The 24,882-nt window shown below is 39.8% G+C and overlaps 1 protein-coding gene across 7 annotated transcripts in view; it reads left to right on the plus strand.

The window, feature by feature from the left end:
• The window catches only part of RUBCN (rubicon autophagy regulator), a 2,564,006-nt gene that overhangs the window by 641,846 nt on the left and 1,897,278 nt on the right, over window positions 1-24,882 (plus strand). For all 7 annotated transcript variants that reach the window (XM_044070705.1, XM_044070707.1, XM_044070708.1 and 4 more), the window contains exon 7: window positions 9,211-9,753. In XM_044070705.1, the coding sequence (XP_043926640.1) occupies window positions 9,211-9,753 (543 nt within the window). The remainder of the gene's footprint in view (window positions 1-9,210; window positions 9,754-24,882) is intronic.

The raw sequence follows: 24,882 nt of genomic DNA on the forward strand, positions 1-24,882 counted from the left end.
CATTCATTCTTCATTTGAGATGTGATCAGCTTTGTAGATTAGCAAGATTTTTGTGTGTACATTTTTACTATGAGACATTTTTACTTTGATATACTTATTTGACTTATCCATTGCACCACTGTTTTGCCACGTTTGTAATTTTATTTACCTATGCACAGACCATTTTATGTAGGGTGATTGTATGCCATCTGTTGAGGCATTATAGTCCTTGTGAGTACTTTTCAGTGCATCTATTCTTGTGCATATATTTTCTATATTTCTATATTTTTTATATATATATTATATACATTTCATATGTCATTTCTTATCCAACCTTCATATACAATATCATCAATTATATTTATATTTATAATTATATTTATATTTATTTATATTTATATTCTTATTCATATATAGTCCATATTTTCTTATTTTAATACATTATAATTTATATAAATCTTGACACACTTTATACATCACCTATACCTCATCTTTATACATTATAAATACGAGACATTTACACATCAGAAATTCTGGATATATACAATTTTATTTATACAATTTTATTTCTATATGTAATATTAGCTATATTTTTACAAGTTTTCAGTTTAACACCTTTCAAATAAGCTATATAGTAACCTGTTTCGCCTTTGTTTTATTTTGTTTTATTTTGTTTCATTTTATTGTATTTATACATTTATACATTCAATGTATGTATTTTTTGCATGCTTGTTGGCATAAACCCTGAAGGATGTATAATTTGAATGTATAATTTGAGTGAATTCAATCATTCAATTCACTTATTTTGGCGCCCAATTGGATATTTAAGAACTCTTTTTGGGAGCTTCTTGGTTCTGATGAAATCTGCTTCGCAGATGAAAGCGCTCAACCTTGTGTGTATTGTGTTCCGTTACATTACTTAGCACAGCATTGTGCTTGTGGAGTGGATCACGTAATAAAGCTGTTAAAACATCGTTCCTGGTACTGTGCTTTTCCTTGTGCATCAAGCCACTTCGTGGATTTATAGGTATTACAAGGTCCCAGAAACTCATTCCCATTTATTCAGGGCCCATACTGCTGATTTGGAAACTATTTCACAGGGGCCTAAAGGAGTTTCAGCCTCCACCTCAAAAAATCCTTTGCCCTCCAACAGGGAAGCTAGGTCATTAGAGATGGGGCAAAAGTTTTACACATCCACTACCTTATCTATGAGAGCTTTAAATTGCCTTTTTCATATGTTACAATATCAGGATTATCTGTTAGAAGATTTACATAAAACATTAGCCACTCCTGATCCTTTAGACAGGAAGACTTTGCAGGAAGCTGTACATAACACTCAGCAAGTAAGCAATCACTTCCTGCAGTGTGGATATGATGCACTGGAAGCTTCATGTAGGGCAGCTATGACAGGGGCAGTCATTTGTAGACATGCTTGGTTAAAAGATCAACCTCTACCAGATCATGTAAAAGCAAAACTTCTGGATGCACCTTTGGAAAAGAACAAGCTTTTTGGTGCAAATGCTAAGGATGTGTTAAAGACCATCGAAGAAAAAGCAAAATCAGTTCAGACTGTGAAAGATTTCCTCCAGGTTCAACTCCCCAGATTCAGTAGGAATTGGCCTTCAAAAAACTGGTCCTTTGCTAATCCAGAAAAGTTTCAAAGGGGTAAGAACAGATGTGGCTGAGGAAGAAGCCAATACAGAGGCCCTTACAGAGGACGACAATGGCAGCCAGGAAACCAAAGAAGTGACGCAGGGGTTTCACCTGCCCCACAACCACAATCTCAATGACTTTCCTCTACTACCGCCTACCAGGGAACAACTAGATGCTCCCTTGGGCGGGAAATTATCTCTGTTTACAGAAAACTGGCACAGACTGACAAAGGACAAATGGATTTTGGACATTATAGACAGAGGGTACAGGTTTCACTTTCATACCTTACCAAGAAAACAAGGCATGCCAAACCTACCACAAAATCAGAGGGCAGAGGCTATCAAGCAAATCACTCTGCTGACTTGGATGAAAGCAATAGAAAGAGTTCCACAACAAGAACAAGACCAGGGGTTTTACTCAAGACTGTTCCTTGTTCCAAGAAAAGAATCTCAATGGAGACCAATAGTGGACATGTCCGCATTAAACACCTTTCTCATAGTACCAAAGTTCAAAATGCTGACTCTACAGCAACTCCTTCCCATGCTGGGCAAGGGGTCGTGGCTGATTACTCTGGACCTCAAGGAGGCATACCTGCATGTCCCTATCAGACACAGCTGCAGAAGATACCTCAGATTTCTTGCAGGGCCAGAGCATTATCAATTCTCAACATTGCCATTTGGCTTATCTACTGCGCCCAGAGTATTTACAAAATGCCTGGCTTCAGTAATTGCTCATTGCAGGCTCCAGGGTATACAAATTTACCCGTACCTGGACGACTGCCTCATACAAGCGGACGACAAATTGATGTTGACAAAAAGCCTGGATTATGTCATACGATTACTTCAAGCTCTGGGATACACAGTCAACTTCCAAAAGTCAAGACTGCAGCCATCCCAGCAAATAATCTTCTTAGGAGCCAAACTAGACACAGCCTCTCAGATGGCTTACCTGACAGAAGACAAGCAAGAGAAGTTAACTCATTACTTCAAAGGTTTAGCAAAACTCACCCAGATGACTGCAAGGAGATTCCTACAGGCCCTGGGTTACATGGCATCCTGCATTCTCCTGGTCCCATTAGCAAGACTACACATGAGAAAGCTTCAATGGTACCTAAAAAGCATTTGTTCTCAACACAGCAACAACTTGGAGACAATCATACCACTCATTCCATGCCTACAAAAGGAATTCTTATGGTGGGCCTTGGTGAGCCAGGCAAACACAGGTATGTCATTCAAAAAACCACAGATAACACAGACCATGACTACAGGCGCCTCAGACCTTGGATGGGGGGGCGCACATGGAAGGCAGGTGTATACAAGGACAATGGTCTCCAAAGGAAACACATCTGCATATAAACCAAAAGGAAATGCTGGCAGTAATGCATGCCATCGAGGCCTTTCAACACCAACTCCAGCAAGGCCATTTAATGATACGGACAGACAACACCACTGTGATGTGGTACATAAACAAGCAGGGGGGCACCCACTCTTACCCCCTTTGCAGACTGACAATGCAGCTTTGGGAGAAATCACTGAGCCTAAACATCCAGTTACAATCCCAGTTTGTTCCAGGAAAAGACAATGTGTTGGCGGACAGCCTAAGCAGGAATTTCACAGATCCACACGAGTGGAGGTTACATCCGAAGGCCTTCAGACAACTCACTACGACATGGGGCAAGCCAGAAGTGGACCTATTTGCCTCTCACCTCAACCATCTTCTACCAAAATTTTGCACAAGGACATACCATCCAAAAGCTTGGAAAATAGATGCCCTCTCATTCAACTGGAACTCCCTAGCAATCTATGCATTCCCGCCTCTGCCACTGATGACCTCAGTATTACTAAAGATCAAAGCAGAGAAACCCAAGGGAATCATAATAGCTCCGGACTGGCCAAGACAACACTGGTACCCACTACTACGGAGCATATGTCAAACCAGGAGGTGGGCCCTTCCCCAGTGGCCTCTACTTTTGACTCAACACAATTTCGAAACACTGCATCCAAATCTTCAGACACTGCAGCTAACAGCCTGGGAGATCCCATAAATAACTTCAGCTTATCTCTCTCCAAGGAAGTTCAGCGGATACTAACAGAGGCTCGAAGACCATCCACCAGAAAGGTGTACTTAGCAAAGTGGAAAAGATTCAGCAATTGGAATACCAGCAAGGGACATGATGCATCATTGTTGAACATCCCACTCATTTTGGAATATTTGGCAGATATGTTAAAGAACGGCCTCTCATATTCTTCCATAAAGATACATGCATCTGTTATTTCAGCTAGATACAACACTGATCCTCCTGTTTTTTCTCACCCCTTACTAAGGCAATTCCTCAGGGGAATCAAGAACATTAAGCCACCAAGAAAGGCCCCAGTGCCAGCCTGGGACCTCAATTTTGTCTTAGAAAAACTGACTCTACCTCCATTTGAGCCAGCAGCTTCAGCTTGACTTGCAATTTCTCTCATGGAAGACAGCTTTCCTGTTAGCAATTACCTCAGCAAGAAGGGTTTCTGAGCTACAGGCCCTAATGGCAATACCACCCTTTATTATTTTTCACAGAGACAGGGTTTCATTAAGGACCAACCCTACTTTTATGCCAAAGGTGGTATCTAGGATTTCTTTAAATCAAGCCATTCATCTGCCTGCTTTCTTCCCCAATCCTGAGAATAAGGGGGAAAGACTGTTGCATACCTTGGACATTCACAGACAACTTCGATACTACCTGGACAGAACCAAGGCCAGTAGGAAGTCTGAACAACTTTTTGTAGCTTACACCCCTGCAGTCCAAGGAAAAGCAATTTCAAAACAGACTATTTCTAAATGGATTGGACATTGCATCAGATTCTGTTATTCCTTTCATGGAAAGACTGTTCCAGCCAATGTCAGACCACATTCCACCAGAGCTACAGCCACCTCTACAGCATTCCTAAGAGGGGTGCCTACCAAGGACATTCTAGAAGCTGCTACATGGAGCTCCGTGCATACATTCTCCAAACACTACAATCTCCCTCTATACTTCAGATCCAGATCAGGCTTTGCTTCGGCAGTCCTGCAGGGTTTGATTGCCACACCATCTTTTTCCTAGAGCATTCCTCCTCCCCCAGCTAAGCTATGGTATTCTACCCACATGTTATGACTGCAGTTGCATTCTTGAAGGACATAGTACAGTTTTGTACCTACCATAAATGTAGATGTCCGATAGACATGCAACTGCAGTCAGATTTTCCCTCCCTCCATACCCCTCTATGCCTAGGGTCCACTCCTATCCCTGTTTCTCTTAGCTGGGGATATCTGTTATGGTGTATTTGTTTTATTGCTCATTTATTTGTTTGGAATCCTGTTTTTTTTGTCTTCCAATTTGATTACAGCCTTCCTTGGAGGGCACCTGGCATCTGGGGCAAGAAACACTGAAGAAAATGGCGTCGGCTGATGCTTATGTACTCCAGCCGCTCTGACGTCGGAGAGAAATGCGACATCAGCCAACGTCGGACCCAGACTTTGGAATCCGGCCGACCGAGGGCTGCCTGAGGCAGGACAACCCACATGTTATGACTGCAGTTGCATGTCTATCGGACATCTACATTTATGGTAGGTACAAAACTGTACTTTTCTGCCAGCCACATGCTGCATGCTGTCTATGTTTGCTCTGGAGTCTGTTGAAACTATTCTATCACTTGCAAGCATATTCTTGTGCCTTTGTGTAACTTCTTGGATTTGACAAATCTCAGTAGCTTTGCTCAGCATTAAATCACGGTCACAAAGCAAAATCTTTCTCACAGCAGCACTATTAATACCACACATGAGCCTGTCCTTTATAAACTCCTCTTTTAAATCACCAAACTTACATATTTTAGCTTTGTTTCTCAGGTCAGTAATATAAGCTGCAAAAGTTTCTCCTTGCTTCTGATCTCCTGTGTCAAACAAATGCTTTCCAATGTAACATTGGTCTGGGGGTTACACATCTCTCTGAATTTGAGCATCAAGGATTCTGGGTCTTCCATTGATTCAGCCTATACAATAATATGACTATTTTCCCCTTCACCTTCATGCACTGCTGGTGCATATACAAATGAACACTCCCTTTCAATAGCCTCTGACCCTGCTAGGTTTAGCAAAATGAACGCCCTGGTGCGTGCATCGTTATCAAAATAAGCTGCTTGTATGAATATATCATACTCTTACTCAAATATTCTCCAATTCTCTGCAATATTTTAATCAAATACAAGTGATAGTGGTTTTCGAAAGCCATCTGCCATATTAATACATCTCAGTGAAGACTTTTGCCAACATACTTGAACACACACACACACACACACACACACACACATATATGTATATGCCAGATATTTATGCCAGTGCTTGCAACGTATGTCCAGTAGCACGACAAATCCCTGCATAACTGAACTTTGCAAAATAAGTTTCCCAGGCACTGTAATACTCTTGAAATTCTTATCAGTGTAAGAAACATTTCAAAAAACTGCATTGTGTGAATAAACGGCGGAAGAAGCAGAGAGCAAGAAACATTTTGAAGTAACTGCACTTTGCGAATAAACAGTACATAACACACTGAAATTTCCCTAAAGTGGCTGTACTTCGGTAAACAACTCTGTATAGTGCAAGAAACATTATGTAATGGCAGAACTCTGCAAACAGACACACCCAGCACAAGAAACATTTCGAAATGGCTGTATTTGACTGCACTTTTACGAAATAGTGACACTTTACACACAACAAACTGTTCAGAATAAATGCACAGTAATAAACGCACACTTTTACACATTTTGAGATACCTTGAATAACTCTAGTTATACCAATCAGGGCTCCAATCAATGCAAAGTAGTAATTTATGCCAAAACACCGTAATTCGCCAAAAAACATGCAGTTGCCTTGCTTTATTTATACTTAATTTGCCCTTTTTGCACTTTGTTATATTTGTTTTGCTCATTTAATCTCTTTTCAAGTCCATTATATGTTCTTGTGCTTGTTTTAACTCTACACATGCTCATTTTACTTTAAACATGCTTGTTTTGCAATTTTGAGTTAATTCTAAATGCCTTATTTGCTTTTTTGATGCTCATTTTATCAGATATCTTAATTTCAAACATTTCATGTGACTAATAAGCTTTTTATGCTTCCCGTTTGTTTAATAAATATTTTCATGCTATTCATTTGCCTAGTAATGCATTTTGTGCCCTTGTAGTGCTCTGTTTTATCTTTTTTAGTAAATAAATTGTTCATGCAAGTTTTCATTACCTTTAGCTTGTTTCTGGCCTTTTTTTCTGTTGGTTCACTTAGTTTGCCTTCACCGTTAACTCTGCTCTTTATGGCTCTGAAAAGCAGTCTCTGGAATCCCCGTTCTGGCACCATGTCGCTCTTCTAGTCAGGATGAAGTAGACTAACATTGTGGGTTCTATTCAAGCAGCTTTGTTATGTACAAAGACATCAGAAATGAAGCTAATTAACTTCAACTTGTATACAAACTAGCTGTCTCCTACATAGGTGTTCACACTCTGGCTGTACTCTCAAAATGGCACTGAAACTAGTATATGCCCGCTGTTTATATGCACATTCAGGTCTTAGAAATGCTTCTTAAAGGTACAACACACATGTTACTCTACAACATCTATGCGCTATGGTTTGACTACTGTACCCAATATTTTTGCAAGGTGCCTGACTTCAGGAATCACCTACTGCTGAATCAAAGGTATTCACATTTACCTGTACCTGGAAAACTGCTTCCTTCGGGCACTGTCCCAGGAGAAGGTGGGTAGGGTTCTATAGTTTGCCATGGACTAATTTCTATGTCTGAGGCTTTCACTTAGCATCCCCAAATCAAATCTCATTCTCCTTTGTTAACCTTTTTTTTTTTTTTTGTTCTTGGGTCTTTATTGGAATCTTGCAAATAGAGGAGTTACTTTCCTCTGGTTAGAGTGGAAACTGTGGCTCTGGAGGCAATGGTTACAGCCAGGGAATTCCAGAGAGCACTGAGATTTGTAACGTCTACAGTTTTCACATTCCCCCTGACTAAACTGCACATGAAAAAGTTCCAGTGGTACCTAAAATCACCTGGAAACAGCATTCACACTCCTTGGAAGATAGGTTCCTTATCTGCCTTGTGTTTCCAAAGTACTACTTGAATGAACTGTTCAATTCAGGAGTGGCATATGCTTCTAAAAAAATGCACATCTCTCCACAGTTACAACATCTTTCCACAGTTACAACCTTCATGCCTAGCTTAAGCATGACCTCAAGGGAGTCCATCTGAAACCATCCAGAAAATCTGTTGCTCCTCCACAATACTTGATGTGTGCCCTGGAAAACCTGACACATTTCATTTTGAGCCCGTTGGTTCAACCCCCCTTCTATGTGTAACTTGGTAAATTGAAAACAAACAAAAACAGAGCATATGACCATGCAGCAACTAAAGTTAGATTATAAAACCCTGAAAAAACAGCCCATGTAGTGTCTGGAAGATGAGTGATAGCCTTCAAAAAAAAAAAAAAAGAAAAGTGCCACGGGATTACTGCATAAACAAAGTTTAATAAAAGAAACAAAACATAATTCATACAAAATGGTTAATTGCCTTATTACAGTCCATCATCTTAGCTAGGAGGGTTGCAGAAATACAGGCTCTTGTTTATAGAACCTTCTTCGTAAGGACAGGGTCAGTCTTAGAACCAGTCCTACATTTATGCCAGAAGTGGTAATGGAGTTTTACTTAAACCCAAACCATCCTAGCCAACTCCTTGTTTTTTTTCCCCCCTAATCACCAGAACAAGGGAAAATAAGTTTGCATTCCTTAGATGTGCATACACAAGTGGTATATTACCCAGGTAAATCTAAGGGCATGAAAGCCTCAGATCAGCTATTTGCATCCTTTGCATCCAGTAAGGAGAGAGCACCATTTTTCAGGCATACAGTGTCAGTGACTGGTCATTGCATTTTGTTCTAGGGTCTCTGTCCTGTTTAAGTTTGGATACCTTTTGGGAACCATATTTCTTTTAAGTCCCATATGTGGAGAGTATACACTTGTTCATGCTTGGCAAGGTTGTTTAAAACCCAGGAGATTGGATAACTTCCAAGAAATGTCTAATATTACACAGGCAGATGTCGGATTTGTACAGGGTGCATCCTGATGTCTCTTATGGGTGGATATCTAAACTGCCTGCAGGGGAATTTCTGCTGAATTCCAGAAGTGGGGCTTGCTGCAGCTGAAGTCTCTGCATTAAGGATTACTGCAAGAGTGATATAATCGAACATGTGCTATTATTTTAAGTTCTTAAACAATTGTACTTTCTTGATAGAATGCATTTTTTTGTAGTGCACCTGCTGTTGATCAGGGGATTAAGTTATTACTGCTAGCTGGTAAACCAGTAGACTACTGTCATGTGGCTGTCTGTATTATCAAATATTGTGCAGACATTGTTATTTGATATCCTGAGTCTGAGCCACATTCTGTTTTTGGGTTACTGAGACCTGTTTTTATGAAGCAGTGTGTCCCTTATGTATCATGTGTAGGCAAACAATGTATATATTTTACAGCACTGCAACATATTTTTGTTTTTCTGTTGTATTCAGGTGATGGAATGGATACTTCACATCCAAGATACTCTGATGTTCATCAAAACCAAATGGACAAAGTGCACATTTCCTTGTTTGAGACTCGATCCTGCTCTAAACAGCCTTCTAAAGTCCCAGAGTTCACTGTAACTCCATCAGCTGAAGCATTTTCACCCGTCAGTGAGACTACCATGAGCTCTTCGACCAGTCCTAGTGAAGATCTAGGGAGTATTAGTCAAGAGGACCCCCAGAGCGAACTTGATGATGGACCTGAGTATCTAGCTATTGGAAATCTTGGACGTAGGGGCCGATCGTCAAGCCAAAGTAGTGGTAGCATTAAAAGCAGTAATTCAGATACTTTGTGCTCATTTAGTGCTGAGCCAAAAGAAGGTCCTCAAACTCAGGATAAGGCAAGTGGAACTCTTAGTCGAACCCCAAGTTTACTCAGTCTTCCACGCAGATCAAGCTTTTCTGAAGGACAAAACATTGTGAGACAGAGCAGCAAGAAAAGTCACACCCGTTCACATTCTGATACAGGATTGGCATCAGGAAAAACAGAAGGTAAGGTTAATGATGATGCACACGTACCATTTTAAAGAAACTTTGCATGAATTTACTTGCTCATTGCTACTAAGTTTTAGCCATCATGTATGTGCTATTAACTTTGTGCCATTTGTTTGATCAAAGCTTAATTTCATTTGGTAATGCTACAGTGTGAAGTAGAATTTAGGATTGTCAAATTTTAGAAAGGCAGGGACTGTACAAAAAGCCACACATTTTGCTCCAGCCACTGCCCTACCCATTTTGATGATCAAATATGCATTGCTTTACTTTCATAGTTTATTGTGCTAGGGCTTAGCATAACCATTAAGCAATTACACAAGCACATTACTCACATTGAAAGTTATTTTGTAAGGCTGTTAATATTTTGAAACTGTATTTTTCTGTACTTTTTGCCCCTGTGCCTGCTGACCATTGAAACTTCCATCAAGCAGGCATTACACTACCTGAGGGATCCTGCCTTCCAGGCAGCTGAAAGGGTGCTCTATGCTCTTGTCAGCGTCCCAGCAATACTGTTCAAATGTCCATATTGTTGCCTCATATCCTCACAAAATTTCTGGTTTTCTGGCCATCATTGAGGATTGAAGTCACTAAATAAAGAAAGTCATTTGCATTTTAGACTTAATATCCTTAATAAAATGCATCCTGATGTATGACCTGCTATTCTAGCAACTTTCTAAGTTTGTAAGACCGGTGTTTAAAACTAGTCCTTGATTTTAAGCCTTTGTCCCCGTTATTTTTGACTTTGTCCAGATTTCTTGACCTGGAAATTGAGAGATATAATCATATCAATGCGAGCATGTTCAAAGTTTTTTACCTAATCCCACCTATGGTGGTGATGTGAACATTTGTGTCATCACAAGAGCTGCTTTATCTGTCCACACATATGTACTCACCCATGTGCACCAAGAAGGCCTACTATTATCAGCTTTGACAGCAACACTCCTGTCCTCCTCAAATCAGCCCCCTCCCATAATGAACCTCCGGTCTTCTGCAGGCACCATGTCATTAGGCAGCAACATAAACTGGACAAGAGCTGCTATTCTTCCCTAGGATGGGCACAATCATCCCACCTATGCAAATAACGATGTTTAAAAAAAGTACAAGTGGGAAGGGAGATTGCTTGACATAAAAAATCACCAGTGTAGTAATTAATCATTTTCTTAGCTAATGAGTATTGTTCACCTAAATTTTTAAGCTCTGAGCACATTATAGATTGTCTAGGGTCAAAATAGTATGCTGGTGTTCATAAATCCTTTGTAAGTATTTACTTTCCCAAATGTCCGACATTTATGAATTGCTGATAGTGATGGAATTTATTACTTAAATATGTAAATTATGTGAATTTTCATACTGTTATTGACAAATGTTGGATGGAGTTAGTTTGCTATTTTTGACAGCACTGGGATTTTTTTTAAGATTCCACATTTAAAATACAGTCTATAAGATTTTGGTAATATCGGTTTCTTTATAAATTTTTAAAACATTTTGTATTACAGACCTTCCTTGATGGATGTATGATTGGGTTCCTTCTCTGTTTCACTTTATTGCATCATTTTTCCTCTGTTTGGGGTGGGGAATGAGGAGGGCATATCCTGTACTGATGCACTCTGTGATGTCACTTGTTACAAAAGGATTTTGGAGCATTATGCTTAGTTCATGACACACCAGTTTTTTTTCTGTGTTGCTGCCAAACGTTGGCACTCTTTCTCCAAATTTGTATGGGAAGGTTCCTGCTTGCTGTCACAAATTGTCTACACTATTGTCTATCTGAACATCAGTTAGTAAGCAAAGATCTGAACTGTCTGAGAGAAGAATATGACATGATGCACTTCAATATCTGGTAAGTGCTTCAGTGTGGGAGAAGGTTGGAGGCTGAAGGGTCTGGCCTATGCTGCCAGTTGGAAAATGGTGGTATTAAAAAATGCCCTGTATAGAGACTGATGGGAAGATACATTTGTACATACTTAACATTTATCAGAATACTGTACTGGCTATAGAAAACTGGCCTAGTCTGACTTCTCTCCCAGTTAGTTGGCCAGAGCCTGACTGTGACTTACAGTCTTGAAAGACCTGGCTATAGCATGGTAGTAGCATTCAGGACCTGGTATTTTTCTCCCCAGGTCTCTGTGTAGATCCAGCAGATTTTGCTGGCCCAGAAGCAAGAGGGTTCGGTAGTTTTTCTTCTTCCAAGTTCCATATTACAGGACTATGTTTCTCTCAGCTGTTTGAAGTGTGGTGCAGCTTTTTCTATTGGGTGCAAGAGTGACCTTTAGGAGGAATGGTTTGATGCCAGCACCTGTACCAGTGCTGTCTTCACATCTTGTATCCCCTGTAGGAGTCACATTTTCACGTATCAGTCCCTTGTTGCAGGATTATGGTACATAAACCTTTAAATGCTAATGCATTAACATTGTTGATTAGAATCTTATGTGATGCACAGAAGTTCCAGAGTGTTCAGTTTGCAGTATAGACTTTGTGGATTTTAGACCACACATATACCATCTTTGTGTTCTATATTTAAATCTCTTGATATGATGTAGTGTCATAGTGGAACTATAACTGTTAGAACTGAGAAATCTATCTGTAGTACTGAAGACATATGTTTGATGTCAGGGGATTCTGTGTTTGAAGAATGGTGGCATTATGACTCTACAATCCCTAGACTTCTTTCGCTAGATAAATTTCAATGAAAAACATAGACTTTTGATCCACACATTTGATTTATTTTTCACTGCAAATAGATTAACTGAACAATCTTAATTAATTGTGTTGCATTCCTGCATGTTGCTGGGAAAAAGCCATGAAGATGTTTAACTGTGTTACTTTCTCCAACAAAAGAATGAAATAGTACATAGAGAAAACTTCAGTAATCAATGTCAGCCCAGAAGAACTTGTTATTTATTAGACATTTGTAGTTTAGAGCACAATGTCCTGCTGAGACAATAGATAAATATGTTGTTACTGACCTAAAGAACAGAGCCAGACTGTGAATCTGATGAGCTGCTTGACTCTGTAATAAGAAAATAATTTGTTGTATGAGAAATGATGAAAGCATGGCCAGGTTTGGCATTATCAAAAGCTGTGGATGTATGCAAAGATGTAATTAAAAGACACAGATAAAATAAATAATGAAGTGATTATGTCCAAAGTAAAATGTGAGTTTGATACCAAGATGAAATTGAAAAGTAAAGGGGGAATGGGATGCAGAATTAATGGGTGTGAAAAAGAAGTCCATGAAATAATTAAATATCCAGGATGGAGGGCCATAGAAAATATTGCATTATTATAATTAAACTTTTCAGTAAGTGTGTCATTTAACAGGATCAGAAACTTTGCCTATTCTGTAATGAAGGTTTGCAGAATCTGTGCTGATAGAAAGCATTTTGAAAGAGTATATAAAAGCAAAACCAGATAAGTTCTAAAAGCAAAACCAGATAAGTTCTAAATGTGCACATTGATCAGAAATATTAAAATGAGTTGTTTGTTGCTTCTGTTGAAGTGAAAGCACTTGAGGCTGATGATGACTCAGAGGTAGTGAAATGGATGTGGTAGGCTGACTACTTCTGCCTCTTTCAGCTGCTCCTGTTAGGGGTTGCCACAGTGGATCATTGGTCCACAGAAAAAGTGGCAATAGAGTTTTGTGGTGTAAAATTGCCAGCCTGACACCCAACCTTCCTCAGAAGTCACACACACGTACACACTCACATCTAGGGCCAATTTAGAATGTCCAATCCACCTGCAGCATGTCTTGGGAAAGATGTGGTAGGCCGACTATTGGAAAAAAATGCTTAAAATTAGTTGAACACCTTCTTGAATTTAAATTTATTACTTTTGCAGAGTGCAATATCTTGTCAGAAACTACTTTTCTTTGGGATTGGAAGGTACTAGAGAGCTTTATGTATTCACTTCCAGCCATTTGGTTAGTATTATTGGATAAAAACATTTGACATGTCAGTACAGAAATAAAACATTTAGTTTTTTCCCCAAGTAGTTCAGCTTAAAGAAGTAGTTCTAATATTTTCAGTTGTGGGGTTTGTGAGAAGCTAGGGATGGTAAAAGGGATCATAGTATAAAACCAAAGACTATCAGCTATTCTAAATGAATCAAATAGTGACCAGAAATTTCCGATGCTGTGTGTTGTCACAATACTGAGATCCTAAAAGATTCAGTATTGTGACAATACACAGCATTGGAAATTGTTGTCACTATTTGATTCATTTGGAGTAACTGATCGTCTTTGGTTTTATACTATGATCCCTTTTAATACTGAGATCCTAAAAGAATATGGCTGCAGTGGTGCAGTGGTTAGCGTTGTCGCCTCACAGCAAGAGGTTCTCCTGTTTGATTCTCGGCTAGAGCGTCTTCTGTGTGGAGTCTGCATGTCCTCTCTGTGGTCGAGTGACGCATAAAGACATGCAGGTAGGTGCGTGCGTGAATGGGTGTGCCTTCTTTGAAGGTTGGGTGTCGGGCTGGCAACTTGGCACCATAAAAATGCACTTCCAATCATTAGCGGACCGGAGTTCCACTGTAGCGACCCCTAACCGGGAAAAGCTGAAAGACATTACTTTTAATGAGATCCTAAAAGATTGTGCTAGTTTGTTTTCAAGCTTAGGATTGATATCACAGACAGCTGATAAAACCTGATGCTGTGCTAGTGATCCTTTCTTTCAGGAAAGTGCATGTAGAACACTGAATATAGTAGAATTGGAACTGAAGAGAATGGAAACCATTTTGAAAGAGTGATATTACCTCATGACAGGGTATAGTTGCTAATGGACTTCACACATTTTGAAACAAAAAAGTCACAGTAGTAAATTAAGATGAGGAGTGTTGATTCTACTCTTCTTTGTAATCAGAATTCATGGCTTCTAGAACATGACTCCTGTTTAATAACTGATTGTGTAATAATTTTAGTGATGGTCTTAACCACCTTGTTAACTAGAAACTGCCCTTTGTTTTTCCATTTACAGGTCAGAAAGCTAGTGACTGACTAGTCTGGTAATGCTTTGGATGGCTTATGGCAGGTACCTGAAAGTGTAAGCCCTGTAACCGCTGTCCAAGAGGATGCATTGCAGCATTTCAAGTGGAATTAGCTCAATGGCATGCAATGTATCTACTTTTGAACAAAATAAGCTAAAAATGTGCTTTGTTCAACCAGTTTCAGAATTCAGTTTGGAAAACACTGTCTCAAGGATGTAAACTATAAGATTGGCCTAAATCTTTTAGCCAAAGAATAAAACATTTGTTAATTTAAACAGTGCATCTTCAGCAGTTAGTTTGTAAGGTACTTGGACCTTTCTGTACCTGTGCACTAATAATTCCTTGCAGCATTTCAGTCTTTGTAGAACTGACAGTGGAACCCATTCACTTCAGAATTGTTACACATGGTAAGGCTACTCTTCCATTTCAGAATTCCTAGCCTCCAAGTAGTCTGTGGAGACTCCAGGTAATCCTGTTCAGGCAGAGGATAGGAAATCTATTGCTTCAAGGGGACATTGGTCCTGCTAGAGCTTTAGAGGCAACTATTGCCTACCTGTCCCAAGGGAGATGGCTTGCTTGCTTGTTTCAAACTCTTGACACATGCTGTTTTGTGATCACCAGTGTGTTTTCTTTGCTCAATCATTATGCCTCTTGACTCCAGCTCCACCATGTGAACTGTAATCCTGAGGTAGCTCATCCACTTTTTAATGACTGTCTTCAGGGTAGTGGCATATCTTGAAGCTAAAGAGCTTTGAAGATCAAAGCCCACCAGGACAGTTGTGGATTAATGCTTTCGTATCTGCAGAGCTGCTGTAAAGGGCTTGCTCAGTTACTAATACAAATTATTTTCCTAGCAAATATGTTAGGGTAGTCAGGGCTCAGTTTGTGGCAAGGCACTCCCTCTCAATAATTAAGTAAAATATTTGAGAGTGAGGGAGTTAATAAGGTTTCTACTAACATAAGAGACCAGATGTTTATTCCCATGGTATACCTTGAGATAAGACTGCACCTATGCCTACATCAGCGGCATCTGTGTGCACCAAAAATTGCTTGGAATAGTCGGGAACTAGTAATGTCGGTTCCTTTACCTTGGCCAGGTGAGTCAGGAGGCAAGCAGTAGTAGCAAAATTAGGAATACTTTTTATGATAGTTAGTTGGGCTTAATCCTGCTCACTTTACATTAACCAAAACCAAGGACACTATAACTGGATAGATTTTTTTCCCAGCCGCCAGGCCTAGTGCAATGCTTTCCTGCCAGTCTTTGTATGATGCCTCTGGGGCCAAACTTGCCATCAACTCCCAACACTCCTTTGTGGTAGGAATGCTGGTCACAGAGGCTGTTTTAAGTAATTAATGCCCAACATCAATCAGTTAATTGTTACATACTTTATTGCTGGTAGGTAGGCTTACAGCTGCCTAGAGCTGAGTCACAATGAAAATTAAATGAGAGAATAGCATTTCACTTGAAAAAGAAGAGCAGCTTTTTGCATTTCTTGTTCAGCTGAAATAAAATGGTCACATCTAATGCTTTATCTATCATAACACTGAATACTACAAATTCAGCAGTGAGATCAAGTATTAGTGAAAGCAGAGTACTGTGTGTGTGGTCCGCCTTTCAAGTGCATTTGGTTTAAATGGGACAAGGTTGGACATTTGGTTCAGACTGCTTGCACCAGAGGCACGATTAAAGAAAAGGAGGATACCCCATCAGAGGGAACTGGATTCTTCTTCAGAAAAGGAGGAAGCCTTGTTGTACTTTACAAATGTCTTTTTTGCTTGGTTAAAGCTCTGATAATAGTCTTCTCATTTTTTTAACCTTCTGAGAATATTTTATTTGGGGAGACTTTTAATTTCATCACATTTCAAATGAGAGTCTAAGGAGGTATTCAGAACAAAAAATGTACCCGGACATTCTAGGCCTAAAATAGCAAAACAAAAAAAAAACACTGTTGTACATACATTTAGTATTTCAGGCCGTTAGATGTGGTTTATGGCGTTTGGAGTTGGACCCCTAAACCCTACCGCTAAAAGACCTGATACCTCTTATAGAGTCCTACAGACTTCTTAATATCTGTATGAGAAGGTACTGATGGTTTAAGCAACTGTTTTTGATGATAACTACAGAGCACAAAAGCTTTTAGCACAACAGCTCAGGCCACAGAAAGTAGAAAGGATTGTTGCCAAACTTAGGGAGCTTATAACAAGAAAAATAACTAGAGCTCTTGTAGAGGTATTAGAAATATTTTGTAAGTATTATGAAAAATCTGTATAAACCAGAGAAATGTGGTAATCAAGAAAAATGGAAATATTTATTGAAGAATTAAGTATGCCAAGATTAGAGGTAGATGAGTCTCAATTATTAGCAATTTAGACAGGAGGAGATGAGATAAAAATGGAGATGTATAAAACAATCTACATGGAAAGTTTCCAGGAGTAGATGGTATTCCTGTGGAAGTTTGGAAGCTAGGAGGGAAGAACGTGATAAAGATCTGGAAGTTTTTTTAACAGTATTTTAAAGGGAGAACCACTAACATCCTGAAAGAAAGCTGTGGTGGCTGTAATACTTAAAGATGGTAAAGACCAATTGAATATCCAGCTTTGTATAGGCCAATTTCATTTCTAAACAATGATTATAAAGTGTTTGTCTATAGTGGCTGAAAGAATGTCAAAGGTGTTGCCATCATTGATAGATTTGGATCATTGTAGTTTTCTGGAGGGGAGACAAACATTTGACAGCATTAACAGAGCACAGATGATCCAGAGGGAAGCAGAATGTAAGAAAATGCCACTGTTGGTGGTGGGTCTTTATGCAGAGAAAGCATTTGACAGAGTAATCTGGGGCTTTATAAGCAGGGCAGTGGACACAGTTGCATTCCCTGACACAATAATAAGGTTAATTAGGAGGTAATATGAGGGATCAAAAGTGAAAATTAAAAGGAGGGGGTTCCTGTCTGATAAATTCTGTTTTAAAAAGAGGAACCAGGCAAGGGTGTCATTTCCCTCTTTTATTAGCAGCATTATATTTAGAACCATTGGCAAAGAAAATAAGTGACTCAGAAATTCAAGGATATAATTAGTATAGTATTCAAGAAAAGATGGGTTTATTCTCAGATGGTATTTTGTACCTGCTAAAACCAGAAAAGGATATTTCAGTGTTGTGAAACATTCTAAGACCATTTCAAGTCTTCTTAGGATAGAAAAGCACATGATGAATTGGTTCAGTGAAACCCACATTTATGGGGACCATAATAAAATGAAGTACTTAGGAGTATGGATTAAAAAAGATTCTGTTATGGAAGCTAAGTATATGTGAGATGAGACTAAACAAAAGTATACAAAAACTGAGAAACTGGAAGCTCTGTTTTATGGATATAGACAGCAAAATACAAGCAGTGAGTCTTGTTTATCTGTTGGAGTAGATTTAGGATTTTAGTGTGGGTAATTGTGTAGCCGTTGGTTTTGTGAAGAAATAGAAGGTCAAATAGAGGTGGATCTTTAATGGCTGAAAAAGTGAGACATAAGTCATCTCTCAGCAACCTGTAGGCTGAGTATGGGGGGACAGTCATGGTGAGCTTTCAGGGTAGTTGAAGTAATTAAGATCTTTAATTTTCTCTTTAAATGCTTGAAACCTTTCCAGTTGAATGATATGTTTGGATTTATACATAACAAAGAGGGCATTGTATTCAGTGGTAGGTTTGATTAGAGAAAAGTACAGTGATAGAATGATTTCTTTGGATCCTGAAAATATTCTTTTGGATGTTAATCGGGCCTGATAGGAGGATTTCCTGACTGTGGTAGAAACATGATGATTCAATGAACAAGAGATCTGATGCTATCATTTTCATTCATTCCTCAACAAATGGGTCTCTGATCTGACTTTGCACCCTCCTCAGCCACATTTCTTTCAGGCTCTTGGATCCAACTCTTGAACTCCTCCCTTTACCCATAATGCCCCAGACCCTTGTTTTACCTCAGATCTCGTTTGCCGCTCGCTACAGACGTGGATTGCACTCTTTTGAGTTCTGGGTGTGTTTTATCTATTGCATTTGAGTAACAGAATTATTTCTGTTTTATTGTCCTCTTATTAATATACTTCACCGTATTCAAACAGAACCATCTATAATTTTTTCAGGTGGGAACAACTTTTCTACCAAATTGTTTTATGCTGCTTTTTTTCATTTAGTTCAAGACTGTGATTCACCATCTTTGTGCATATTCTAGCTCTTGGTAGTGTTATTTTTTTATCAGTGGATGAGTGGATAACAGTGGCCAGTTTGCAGTCATGAGCAAACTGGATTAGTCACATTTCTGCAATATTGGCTTGGATGTATGTAAAATAAATGCCAAACAGGAGAGAACCCAGAACTGATCCTTCTGGCATCCAGCTTGTTACATTTTTACATTCAGAGTGGGAGCCAGCAACTTTCAGAACTTGGGATCTGTTGGATAGCCAATCTGCAAGCCAGTGGACAGTGTATGCGTCTTGAATTTCACAGCTTCTAGCATTCTAATGGGTTACCCTGGCAATATTTCATATCCATAAGATCCAACAGTACTGAAATATGTTTGGGAACAACACTGCTCTCCCAGAAAAGGGGCATTTTATCCTGTTATCCAGACAAGAGAGTACTTGCCTGGTTTATGTTGCAGTACAAGGCAAATGTCAGAATGACTTTTCTGCATCCCCTTCCACAGCCACACACCAAATACAAGATGCAGCAGGCAAAGCTTGTGTTACACACCTGCATCCTTAAGGTGCAGGATTTGTGGAACCCTGGCTAGAGGAAGAAGTATAAAGTTGCAAAGCAATATTAAGTTCCTAATGCATTTTCTGCTCTTTGAGCATGAGTCATGGCTGAAAAGGATCAACAGACCAGCCCATTTACTCAGATAGCAAGCAACAACAAATAACGCAAATAAATAGTCCAGAGTCGTATAGCAATCATTGATAGGAAAGGCAATCTTTAAACTGCAGTCCAGATAAGTTCTTAGCGTCTTTCCATTCTATTACCTTTCTCTGTATAGTTACTTGCTCCCAATACAGTGGTTCATTTGCCAGTTTTCTTCAGTGCATTCTAGCTTCCTCTTACCTATTGTCTGTATCACTAATTGCAGTCATCCCTATCAGAAGAATCTTCTTTCTCCATTCCCATGTTGGCTTAGTTCTTGGAATACTTTCTGCTACTTTACGAATATACTATTCTGTATTATTATTGTTCTCCATAAAGGTGTGCATCCAAAATCCTAGTCTGTCCTTATTTATTGAGCTTCCCCCCTGTTTCATCATCATCATCATCATCATCTCCTCTTTCTGCCTGTGCTGTGTATAGGAGCCTTAACTGTGTTACTCTGAAATATCCGTTCAGCTTGGGTAATCACAGTCCACCCTGTTCTATTGGAAGAATAAGCTTATCCCGCTTGACTTTTGCCATCTTCCCCTCCCAAGTAAAATCCTTCAGTTCATTCTTGATTGCTGTCCACAGCTTCTCCTCTGGCTGATAAAAGTATGCCTGAACTGTGTATAAGACTAAAGGAACTAAAAACATTTTAACTGTTTGTATTTTACTATCAATAGCCGTATAACAGAGCTACCAATTTTCGTGTTCCCTTTCCATTACCTTTATCAAGTCTTTACCATTATGGCACTTCATCCCTGGTGTTCAGTGGTTCCCCCTACCCTAATCTCTGTCCTACCTTCAATGCCATGATAGCACGTTGGTGTGTGTTCTGTTTTCCCCCATCCTGGTTATGCTGTTCTGTGCTTGGTGTACTTTATGGAGTATTCCCCGCCCCACCCAGCATCTCTATAGTAACGTTGGTGCTGTTAATGCATTTAAAGCATTCCCTGGTGTCCAGTGGTTCCTCCCAACCACCAGGCCATATTGTAACAGTGTTGCCATCATGGCACGTAAAGTAAGCTCTGGAACCACTGGTCTCTGTAGTAATGTTGGTGCTGATATGGTACTTTACAGATGTATCACTGGTGGTCTAGTGTGGCCACAACTCTCTAATCCCCAGTTTGCTGTCATTGCTATTACGTCACTTAGCCCTGGTGTTTAGCGTTACCTCCATGTTTATGATTGGTGGTTGAACACTGCTTTTTGGCTGTATTATGTGGTATATATGGCTATTCTGATCTACACAGCTGAATACTTTCTTCTGAATCTGTTAGTCATGTAGATGCCTTCCTGAAGGTGGTTCTGGGTAGATAGCACATGACTAGTTAGCATGTGCCTCTCTCCTGGAATGCCTTATTACCATTCAGCACGTTCTTGGGGACAGCTGTTCATTGTGCTACATATTTTCATGTTGGACGACCATGCAACACCGTGTAATGGTAATTTTTGATAGCAGAAAGATATTGCTACTTCTGTCCATAAACTATGGACATTAGTCTAGACATCATCATCTTTCATCAAAAAAAGGAAAGTCTTTCAATTCTACATGTAATATGGACTGTATACTTTTGTTCTCCCAACAGCCCAAGTCTGCAACCATTATATTAACTTTACCTGGCTTATTTTCAGCCTTCCCTTATCTAGTTAGAGTGTAAAGCATTTGATAGGTTCATAGGTTAGTACTAGGCTAACTGCCTTTATGGGCCATTTTAATTCTAGCCAATTACCCCATGTCAGAATCAAACCCTGCACCTTGTGTTTCTAAGGTAAGCACCTTAACCATTATGCCAACCATTACAAATGAGAAAAAGTACTTGTTTGCATAGTTTGCAGTCACAGATAAAACCCCTCCTACTTCATGCTTAAAATACCACTGACTATGTTATTTCAGAACTGCTTTACAGTATATCGTGCAAGTTACATTATGAAATTTATATTCGGGTATCAGTAATAACAAATATGGTTTTACTTCAGTTACTACTTCATTATCTTCTAAACATTAATATAGTAACGTGGGCTTTACACTTTTGAGTTTTCCCATAAGTTTAAGACAGTCAACAAACTTCCAGTCTTTTTTTAACCACTTCTTTGTAGAACCACAGTTCACTTGTCTTAACTATATGTAATACATATATACATATAAATATTTCAAGCACGGGCATTAATGCCCTTCTAGCCTGCCAGTATACCAAAATACTTGTTCCCATAGTAAGTGTCCAGACTGTTCTTAAAAATATCTAAACTAGTACTTCCTTTAATGTAATTTGAGACTGATATTTTCAGTTCTCCAATTTATTTGGTAATTTCAGGTTATTGCTAGTCTTTTTCCTGATCATCTTGACCTCCCAACAATGGTCTTTGGTTCAAGTCCAAGGTACTCTTTATTTTGTTTTTCTGTCGCTCAAAATTTCCTTTGGAACAATGGAAGAGGATTTCACTTGCAAAGTATGGGTTTTATTACTGTCAGAAGATTGAGAAGCGGAGTCCCTTTCAGCTTGCTGGCTCAGCCTTTGTTGGCTAAATGTTTTATTTATTCCTAAGCATGTTCTGCATCCTAAATATATTTGATCTTCCAGATAAAATATTCGGAAGACAGCTAGATACAGTAACTTGAATCTCACACCTCTCTTTTGTCATCCCACGATTGCCATGGTAGACTTGCTTCTGTTCCACCTGGTGCACAGTTAATGATAATTTCCACAAACACGCTGGTGTCCCCAATTTTTAATATTTTCCCATCTATCACAGTTTTGTCAGGAGCAGCTCTTTTGCTAGTATTACTGCATCTTTCCAAATGTTGGTCTTGGCTGCTTTCTTATGGCCAGAATTGGAGAATGCACACAGTGTGCCCTCTGAATTAATTTATGCTGGGGAACATCAGTACTGTTGCTTATATGTATTTTATTAAAAAATATATTTTCTGTATGCTTTGTTTTCTAATTTTATGATTCTCTGAATTTTGCAGTTTTCTCTCATTTTACTTTATGCATTCTTCCAGTGTCTCACTTATTTTAACGCCTCTGACAGCATTTGATTTATTTTTCTTCTAAATTACTGGAAACCATTTCTTGTACTAAAGTTGAAACTTGAGATGTCTTTTCCCGAACAGCTATGAGGTTGTTCCTAGCCAGAGCTTTTTTTTTTAATTATTTTTATGGTTGATTTTTTTTTTTTTGTTTTATTTTTTTTTTTACATTCTCCAATTTTTTGCCTGCATCCAGGCAGTGTAACTGAATTTTTCTCAGACTGATGGCTGTTATGAACTTAATTTCTCAGTTTTCACTGTGGGAGAGCTCTAATAAACCTGCTGTTGGTTGCGTAGCCATCGTGGAAGTTCTCAGTACTTGACCTTTTTATGCCAAAAGTGTTAGAGGTCTTAGTCAATATGACCACTCATCTGTCAATCTTAGTTCCTAAGCCAAAAAACAAAGGGGGAGATAATTTTGCACTTTGTGGACAGCCACATATGGCTCGGATACTGTATGGACAGAACTGTGAATTTCAGACAAAAAGAAAAGTAGCTCCTTGTCCCAGGGAAGCAGGGCAATCTATTCACCAAGCTGGCTATCCCAGTACAGTTGGCCAAGTTCATTTTTAGTCTGTTATGAAAAGCATGTGAAGTCCTTGCAACAGTGAGCTATAAATCATTGTACTTTAGCAGCTGTCTCTTTAACATCCTGCATTTCACTAATTAGAGTATTTGTGAAGCAGCTGCATAATCCTGTGCTCACACATTTGGAGTGCAAGAGCCATACTGCATTGTATGGATCAGGCAGATGATTACGTGTTTTTCTTAGGACTGGAATCCCCTGCCCTCTACATACATTGCTTTGTTAATATTCTCTCATGTAGTGAATACTTCTGCAACTGTAATCCATACAAAGCACATAGTACAGCTGTGTGAGTATACTTACCAATGTACTTTCTTACTGTAATATCACTCGTGTACGCATTCACAGATGTTCCTGTAGAACCACTGATGTTAAGTTGTCTATCTCGCCTTCATTCTTGCTGGTTGGGATCGGTGCAGATCCTCTGCTCCGACTTGGCCGTCTTCAATAGCTCGAGAGCTGTTTACTGGCTCGAGGCTACCCCATATCCCATGATGCCTGGCGCAGTTACCCAAATCTCGTTTGCCGCTTCATACTGCGAGGTTGTCTTACTGGCTCAGGCTCGTATACTTTATTGTATTTTTCTATTTTTACTAGAATTTATCCTTTATAGTGTACCTAATTTCTTAGTTGTATTATTCCCCTAGCTATATTCTCTAACTAGCATCTGTCCCTCCTGTTTTTTTCTTGAGAAATCATTTTACTTAGAGAGTTTTCCCCACCCCTCCCCCTTCCTTTCGCGGTAGCCGTTTAAATTAGAGGCTAACCCTTTTTTGTCTTTTTCTAGTTTAAAAAAAAAAAAAAACGTTTTTAGGTTGTGTCTGTAGCAGTCATAGGTCCTCTCACGCCTCTCGGTCCTCTAGACTTTCAGATCAGGACTTGGAGAGAGTGGTCAGTAGGCTGCTGAAATCGCAGGCCCTAGCGAAAATGTTGTCCAGCCCCCCTCATCAGATGTCGACTCTGTCCACTTCTGCAGATATTCCTCCTCTGACTCCTCTCTTGAGCTCGGAGCCAAAGTTCGTTGGGGTTGAGTCGTGGAACCATCAGCTCTGATACCTTCTCCTTCAGTTCCGTCATCAGCTCCGATCCCTTCCATGGCACCGTCCTTGGAGGGATCTGGGCGCTGGGACTCTCTTGTCGGCTCCGAGGGGGTGAGTGGCATCGGACCCTTGTCCGACCCCGTTCTCCCCCTCGGAGCTTCGGCGCGGGTGAGCTCGGCTCCTGCATCGGCTTCGGAGCCGTCCCCCTTGGTGTGGAGAGGGATTCCGGTTTCTTTGGAACCGGAGTCTTCTCTGCATCCGGGCAGAGGCGCCTTCGAGGTCATGAGGAGTGTACTGGCCCCCGAGTCAGTCCCACAGTCAACCCCATTGGCTCCTCCCCCAATGGTGTCTGCGTCTGCCTCTGCCCCTCCTCCAGACCCCAAGCGTGGGGAACCAGCGCTCCAGGGCACCCCTTTGGGTGTTTCTTCCTTTTCCAAGGCCTCCCCTGATCACTCAGAGGAGCCACCTCGTAAGAGGAAGTGCAAGAGGAAGCACGTTGACCCCCCCGAGTCTGTCACATCAGATACTGACTTAGAGGATTCGGAAGGGTCCCTGAGATCCCCCTCTGAGGATGTCTCCTTTTCAGACATTTTGGAA

The sequence above is a fragment of the Protopterus annectens genome, chromosome 4.part1 (assembly GCF_019279795.1).
Source record: "Protopterus annectens isolate FY-2018-M chromosome 4.part1, PAN1.0, whole genome shotgun sequence".
NCBI classification, from domain to species: domain Eukaryota; kingdom Metazoa; phylum Chordata; order Ceratodontiformes; family Protopteridae; genus Protopterus; species Protopterus annectens.